Source organism: Centroberyx affinis, unplaced genomic scaffold (assembly GCF_046629955.1).
Source record: "Centroberyx affinis isolate AG114_WGS23_722 - 3 ecotype Tasmania unplaced genomic scaffold, CSIRO-AGI_Caff_v1 ptg000967l_1, whole genome shotgun sequence".
Taxonomy (NCBI): domain Eukaryota; kingdom Metazoa; phylum Chordata; class Actinopteri; order Beryciformes; family Berycidae; genus Centroberyx; species Centroberyx affinis.
Genome location: NW_027279538.1, coordinates 131,782 through 139,826, shown reverse-complemented (window position 1 = coordinate 139,826; position 8,045 = coordinate 131,782). Strand labels below are relative to the sequence as shown.

The 8,045-nt window shown below is 47.5% G+C and overlaps 1 protein-coding gene across 3 annotated transcripts; it reads right to left on the bottom strand.

Moving 5' to 3' along the window:
* Window positions 1-1,651: 1,651 nt before the first annotated feature.
* Window positions 1,652-4,356, bottom strand: fzd8a (frizzled class receptor 8a). Of its 3 annotated transcripts, none has more exons than XM_071522218.1 (2): window positions 3,502-4,356; window positions 1,652-3,450 (listed from the first exon to the last, which is right to left on the bottom strand). In XM_071522218.1, exons 1-2 carry the CDS (start codon window positions 3,967-3,969, stop codon window positions 2,215-2,217), a joined length of 1,704 nt encoding a protein of 567 aa, XP_071378319.1. In that variant the 5' UTR covers window positions 3,970-4,356; the 3' UTR covers window positions 1,652-2,214. The 3 variants fall into 3 exon arrangements, with proteins under 3 accessions (XP_071378319.1, XP_071378320.1, XP_071378318.1); XM_071522219.1 differs by having other exon boundaries at window positions 1,652-3,405; window positions 3,511-4,356; XM_071522217.1 differs by having other exon boundaries at window positions 1,652-4,356.
* Between the last annotated feature and the right edge of the window lie 3,689 nt (window positions 4,357-8,045).

The following is an 8,045-nucleotide window of genomic DNA, read 5'->3' as shown; positions in this document are numbered from 1 at the left end:
AGGAGCCTAATGGCTGGGTGTGGGGGAGAGGTGGGTCAGGGTGTGTGTGTGTGTGTGTGTGTGTGTGTGTGTCAGGGGCCTTTCAGTCCTTTAGGACTGAGAGAGGGGAGGCAATTTTCTGTTCAGTGCTCAGAACAGAGGTAATATACCAGGGCTTACAGTGCTTAAAAGTTCAGTTACAAGCCAGAGAAATGCACAGTGCTGCTCTCACCACTAGGTGGAGCTACGAATTTATGTCACTTTCACTGGCAGTCAGAGCTGAACTGCAGACTGACTGAAGTTATGGTAAACACTGGAAAATTAAGGTGCAAACTGAGAGCAAAAATGACTCTTTCCATACAAATAAAGTGCCACATGATTGAAGAGAGAACTTGTATGCAAAGTGTTCACTGAGCAGAGACCTTTAAAGTCTTGCACAAACTAATTACATTTAAACTTAGTGATTGCAACGCAGCAATAACAGGTGTCTAAAAAAATGATGCTCAGTAACTATACACACAAAACCCCAAACTAGTCAACTGAAGCAAAACTGTCAATAAAGCGATGTGGAAGCAAAGTGCTCAAAGAAATGCTGTATTCTCCCAAAGAGGCCACTTTTTTGATCTAAAGAAAAGTAGTTTTTGTTATCACTCACTGTTCATTGCCCGGTGTCTCGGCTGACAGCAGCGATGCAAGATTTATATCGCTGATTTACACTCCCAAAAGATGCACAGCTGCACCACACTGAAAAGAGGCTTGCAGGTTACATCTACTGTCTGAGTTTAAAGGAATAAAGCAGGAACAAAGCAGTCACTACAAAGGACACTGTCACCATTGACCAGCAAATCAAAGGCATTTCTACGCTGGATTACAGTGTATCATCTTATGCCAGCGCATTGGGTTAATTGGGACCAAACCAGATACATTTGTTGCAAAAATGCCTCGCTGAGGGGGCCCTAAGATGTGAGATCATGTGAACAGACCACCTGTGGGGCTTTCATTGCCATTTCAATATCATTCATGTCAAGGCCCCTGCACTCTCTGACACAGCTTGAGCCGAGGGAGAGATGTTTCAATTCAGACTCTACGAGAAACCAAACACAAGACACAGGGGCTCTGGCAGGTTTCAGCTCTGACAAACCAAAAGCGAGGGTCCAGAATGCTCTTTCAATTGTAGAACGTCCATCAAAGCATCCAAATGGGGACGTTTAGGAGAACCTTGGCACATCAGACAGACACTCCTAATGCACACCACCTTTATTCTAGGCTGTTTAAAAAGAAAGATCAAAGTTTCTGCAGATGAAAAGGGCCCGTTCCCTGCATTTATACCCCCATTCACCCAGTCCCTCTTTTACTAAATTAAGAAAGCGGGCTTCGGCAGGCATGTGAAGAGGACTTTAACAATTATGGAGATGCTCCAACTCAACCCCTGCCTCTAATTACCGGTCTCTGATGGTTAAAAGGGCTTCCTTTTAGCCGGGACTCTCAAAAGCTGCTATTGCCGCTGCCATCCTCAACACGGTGACCACAAGGAACCACAAAATATGCCTGGGCTCGGAACAGAAGAGGCTGGATGAGACTCCCTGGGAAAAACACTGAAAAGTTACACAGACCTTGAGATTTATCAAATGTTTTATTGTCAAAATAAAGGTCATATTTGTTTTTTCTCACGGAAAAAGACATCTACACTTTGTACAAATTTACAATAGCTTATAAAGTTTTCTTTTATACACAAATTTACAAGTTTGTACATAACCATTATATAAATACATTTGAAATTACAAAAAAGAACGACCCGTAAAATACTTGGGCACTATTAAGGCTTAATTTAAACCATCTTTGATGTGATTGAATTATACAATGTTATCTGGCACTATGTAGATAGAACAGGTCATAAAAACCCCAAATGCTCTTTGTATGAAGCAAGTTAGGAACAAAACTGTCTTGTCGCCTAAAGGTAGCCTACAACAAGTAATGCCCAGTTTGTGTAAAAGCCTCAGTCTGTACCTCTAATACATATAAACAGGGAGGAATTAACCTGTGTTAATACCAGGTACATTGTTTCAACCAGTTCTCCCAACAGAGAGGTGTGTGTGTGTGTATGTGTGTGTAGAGGGGGGGGGGGGGGGGGGGTCCTCAGCAGCAGTTCATTACTATGCAAATTGCTTAAGACAGGGAGTGATGGGTTATCTCCCAAACAATTAGCAGTCCCCATAAGCTGCTTTTGCCTCTCATTCAAACCTGGGACAATGGCATCTGCTTGGGGCAAGACACGGAGCTGGCCGTGCCCGACCTCCACGTCAGTCCCGTGCTCACGTCGCTGTACATGGAGCCGCTGGTGCCCTTACTGCCCCAGCAGCACCTGGTGCAGAAAGTCCGCCACGACTCCAGCGTCTTGCCCGACCAGATCCACACCCCGGACGTGATGCCCACCAGAAGGCACATAAAGTACTTGAGCATGAAAACGGCGTAGTCCGGACTCCTGCGGTCCCGCTCCAGCAAGCAGGAGCAGTTGTGCGTGATCTCCCAACTCTGCCTGTTGTGCTGCTCGTAAAAGTAGCAGGCGACTATGATGGTGGCCGGCACGGTGTAGAGCACCGTGAAGATGCCTATCCTGATCATCAGCTTCTCCAGCTTGTCCGTTTTGGTGCCGCCTTGCTTGATGACGCTGCGGATCCTGAACAGGGAGACAAATCCCGCCAGGAGGAACATGGTGCCTATGAATAAATAAATGACCAGCGGGGCCAGCACGAAGCCCCGCAGGTTGTCCAGGTTCTGGTTGCCCACGTAGCAGATGCCAGCCACCGAGTCCCCGTCCACCGAGCTCAGCGCCAGCACGGCGATGGACTTCATGCTGGGGATGAGCCAGGCGGCCAGGTGGAAGTACTGGGAGTAACTGGCGATCGCCTCGTTGCCCCACTTCATCCCGGCGGCCAGGAACCAGGTCAGGGACAGGATGACCCACCAGATGGAGCTGGCCATGCCGAAAAAGTAAATAAGGAGGAAGACCACGGTGCAGAGCGCGGGGCCGGTGGTCTCGTAGTGGATGTGCTCCACGTCGTACTCCCGGTTGCAGGCCACCTTCTCGTGTCCGGCGATCAGTCGGACGATGTACCCGATCGACACGAACATGTAACAAGCCGAGAGGAAGATGATGGGCCTCTCGGGGTACTTGAACCGCTCCATGTCGATGAGGAAAGTGGCGACGGTGGCGAACGTGGACACGAAGCACAACACGGACCACAGTCCTATCCAGAAGGCGGTGAACGCTCTCTCGTCGTGCGTAAAATACGGGTTGTGGCACGGCATGGCGCAGTTTGTGATCTGCCCCGTTTTCACCCGGTTGTAGAGCGGGTGCCGGTCCGTGTTCACCGGCACCATGGGGTCCAGACACTTACATCCCGGCTCGCAGGGAGCGGCAGGGGGCTTGTATTTACCGGGCGCGCCGGGTCGGTTATGCCCAGGTTTATTCTTATGCGGGTTATAAGCCTTACTGGGATGGTTCGTGGGTTTGGAAAGGACCGGGGAAACCGTGGTGGAGTCGGTCCTGTTGTAGTCCATGCACAGCGTGTCGGGGTTGCCTTGCACCGGCAGCAGGTCGCACTTCATCCTGTCCGGCCAGGGAAAGCCATACTGCCTCATGAGAGGCGCACAGCCGGCCCGGGCTCTCTCGCACACGCTCCGGCACGGCGGCAGCGGTTTCTTATAGTCCTCCAGGCAGATGGGGGTATACATGCTGCACAGGAAGAACTTCAGGTCCGGGGAACACTGGATCTCAACCAGAGGCCAGAACTGGTGCACCTCCAGTCCCGCCTCGTCCTGCGTGTCGTGGTTGAACTGGTTGGGCATGTAGGTGTAGTTGTAGCCGATCCCCTTGCACAGGGGCACGGCTATCTCCTGGCAGGTGATCTCCTTGGCCGTGGTGCCGCTGGATCTGGGCAGGAGGGCGAGCGAGAGGAGCAGGTAAATCCCCAACAGGTCGTACTCCATCCCTCCGGCGCGTCGTGTCCCCCTCTCCTGCTTTGGTAAAAACAGCAGCGGATAAATCCTCTCAGCCGTCTAATTTTGCCTCCCGCGAGTCCGGTCCGGTTAGATTTTGCGCAGCGAGCCCATCTCGCTTTACTCGGTATTTGGCACGGAGTTGCAAGCAATTTGCAAGCCGTGTTTACTTTCAGCTGAGGTGGAGGAGAGGAGAAAACAGCCTTCAGGGCGGCGAGCAGCAGTCAAGATGGCTGAGAGGAGAGTGAATCCACCTTCTAATGGAAATTGTTTTCTGTATCCTTAGCCAGTCTCTCGCTGATAAACCCGAGTGCAGCTCTCCGATCACAACAAATAGAAAATGTGGGCCTTCTTTCTTTCTTCAAAACACAGCGACTACATTCAGTCGGCTCGTCCCCCCTTAGTCCTGGTTCCCATACAAATCATCAGCTTGAGGACTAAGCGGTGGGTATTTATACCGGAGCCTGTCAGGCTGCGCCCCCGTGGCCGCTCCTCCAATCACAGAGCAGCAGGGGCGGTGCTTCGGGATAAGTCAATCAAGTTTTTACCTAAAGATATTATGATCATATTAGTTTTGGCTGTTTGTGTGGCACCAGCCAGGCTCCAGGATCAGCGGCGTGGAGAGATAGAGAGAGGTGGGTCAAATATGATCTCCAGCTGATGATTATCATAAGGAAAACAACCATAAATATACACAAAAATCACTTATTTTATGTATTTTCCCCTTAAAAGACCATGTCATCATATAACCAAATTATTCTCAAAAATATTACAACGATACATCGACTACCCTTACAAAATAGAACGAGACACAGACACACTGTAAGTACATATAGGAATATTATAGGAATATTATAGTGACACCATAGGAGATAAATAATACTATAAAGTACAATAAGGTCGCTATAAACTCACTATTTAATACCATACACTATAAGTCTCTATAGGGATATTACAGTGAATTTTCACGGGGGTATAATCTTGCAAAATGACTAAACTTGCTGTTCAAGGTCTTAACATAGAACATTTGACAATGTCACAAGAATGGTAACACGAACACCAGGCAGACGGAGGATACATCCACTCTATTATTCTTTCTGTGAGAGAGGGGCATTTTGGTAAATTGGCTAATTTGCGCATGATAAGACTACCCAGGGAGCTGTCTGTCCTTGTGAAAAGCTGTTTTATTTTTTAAATGAGGTGCTAATGTTTCGTTTAACGCTTGCATAGAGCTCCACGGGAGGCGTAATTGCGCGCAAGGCAAAGACCAAGCAGCACAGACAACTGAAACAGTGGCAGAGCATCCTAAACAAAACTATCACCATCATGTGTCTGTCATATTAGGGGCTTATACAGTGTGTCTGTGGGACTCAATAATGTTCCTACAGTGACCTTATAGTACTGAATGGTAGTTTTTAATCTCCTTTGGTGTCACTATAATATTCTTATAATATTCCCATAGAGAGTTAGTGTGTCTGTGATCAATAGTGAGTTTATATGGAGCTTATTGTAGTTTATGGTATTTTTTCATCTCCTATGGTATCACTATAGTATTGCTACAGTATTCCTGTATGTAATTTATGGAGAATTTATCATACTTCTAATAATATTAAATTTAATCTTCTATAATATCCCTACTGGATAGCCTGTATATATAATTGTTCTGTGATATTTGTGTAGTATCCTTTTCAAATTTGTTGTATGATTACTACAGCTCTTTTTTTTTGTGAGGAAATAATCTAGAAACATTGGATTTTGCTGTTAAGAGTAAAAATGCACTGCTGCCCAGACAATAATTACAACAAAAATATGTTTAAAAGCTTAAATGAAATTAATGTAGTTTGGATCATTATTTTACCTCAGAAGGTGAACTTAAGGCCAACATACTAATCTCTCTGTAACTGTTGGTTCTACAAATCTAACAGCCCCAATCTGCTCAGTAATGATCAGTAATTGTCATGGGTTATTATTGTGATTATTGTTGTCATAGACTATTCGTAGTTTGCAAAATCATGCAGCTTTTGATAATGAGGTTCCACTGAGCCTCAGCATACCAGCCAAGAGAGGTCACACATGTGATTAGCACATCTGTTCGAAACTTGATATTCATTTCAGCAACAAGAGGGCTGTCTTTTTGAATAGGCATTTTGTCCTCTACTGCGCACACACACACACACACACACTCACTTGTTGTCCAAACGTCTAGCTCCCGCAGTGTTTGGGTGCTAGGAAGCCTATTTGTGGTTTTCCAGTGCAAGAAGGATGTAAAAAAAGCATCTTCCTCCCAGGTTCCCATCCAGGCATAATACAGCATTGTGTGTGGGGGCCGGGGTGTGGTGGTGGAGTTTAACTTTAGTGGTATTGTGTTTGGAGGGGAGCCAGGTCTTTATCATGTGAGGCAGCTTTTCACAGCCGACCCACCGAACGAATAAAACAACCCGCACTAAAAACCCGGCGTGCCTGTGTATCGGGAGAACATGGACATAGATTGATTAAATTGAGTCAGGGATGCGAGATAAGGAAGGAGCTCTCCTAATGGGTGTTTGCTTTTGATTAGGAAACGGAGTGGTATGCGTGCGCGTGTGAGTGGATGTTTGTGCGTGAGTGAGGGAGGGAGGGAGGGAGGGAGGGAGGCAGGGCGTGATATTTTCCCAATAATAAACCCTGGTATTTGAGATGTGTGAAAAAGGACACGTAATAAAAAAAGGGAGTGAGGGTAAGGTGCTGGTCACAGTGTGGGAGAGTGTTGGAGGGAGCAGAGGGAGGGATGGACGAGGGTGAGAGAGGGTGAGAGAGGGTGGGAGAGGGCGTCCGGTCCGCAGAGATAATGATTTACTCCGAGGGCGTCCGCTCATCTCCTGTTTGCAAGAATTCCTGTGAGAAAATATCCTACTCTGGAACCAATGAATAAAACCTGGAATCCACATCGAGATCCAAAGTTAATGTGTCCAATTTAAAAATCCCACTCTTTGGGTCAGAATCAAGTGCTCCCGCCGAAAAGAAAAGGAAAGCCCATCAAGTGTGCCCGCCTGCCAGATCCCGGACTTACCTCTGAGATGGTGAGACGGAGATATGCTAATACAACTTTATCTTGTAAAGGAAAGCTTTCGAGGAGATTTGGCCAATCTGCCGGACACAATTCCAAGAGCCTCGGTGGCATTTAGCGGGCTCGCGCTAACCCGGGGGCCGCTTGTTAAGACTTCATTAGCTGTGTTTGCTCAGGCCTCTTCTCTCCAAAGAGACGGAGGAGGTGCTCCCCGGGCCCCGGCCTCAGCCCCACTATAGACACTCCATATGGGGCTTGTTTGCTCACGGCTGGCCTGGTAATCACTTTCAGGTGGAGCTGGAGGAGCCGCAGCGAGGCTGGAGGGATTTCGGGGAGAGCTGGAGAGCTGGAGAGCTGGACACAACCCCCCAAGCCCCCCCACCCCACGCCACCCCAACCCCAACCCCCGCCGGCAACCCCTTTCCTCCTGAGGTGATGGAGCGTGGAGCGTGTACCCTGTGAATTAGCTCACCTAGGGCCCATTACCTTAACAAACACAGCCGGCCCCTCCAATCAGCCTACTGCTGGGAGGACAGGCGGCCCAAGGAAATCCTCCCTTACAGCCACTGTCCCTCTCTGTGTGACTAGGCAGGGTGTGTGTGTTAATGTGTGTGTGTGTGTGTGTGCACATGCATGGGGGTAGTGTATGCATGGGGATAAGTGAGAGACAGAGCGAGAAAATCGAGTTAACTATGTCCTGTCTTAAAGCTGCAATAGGCATATTGGTCTTTCCAAATGGCAGCAAGAGGTACACTGTTGTAAAAATCTGAACTTTGAACAGGCGTATATTTACACGAACATCAGGTTTAATCATGAGTTTATTGGGCATATTTCTTGGATGGCAGCCATAATTCATTTCACAAACTGCTTAGCGGCAATAAGAATCTATTACATAATGGCACACACATCTGTAGGGTGGGTTATGCCTAAAAATCTTGAAAAAAAAAGCAACAACGTAGCTTCACTTTTCATTTCAGAAACTAATTAAAAAACAACATTGCCTCCACGAGGAGAATCTGCA

What these genes read in the sequence shown, in the direction of transcription:
- fzd8a (XM_071522217.1), bottom strand. Translation starts at nt 3,969, where the DNA reads ATGGAGTACGACCTGTTGGGGATTTACCTGCTCCTCTCGCTCGCCCTC.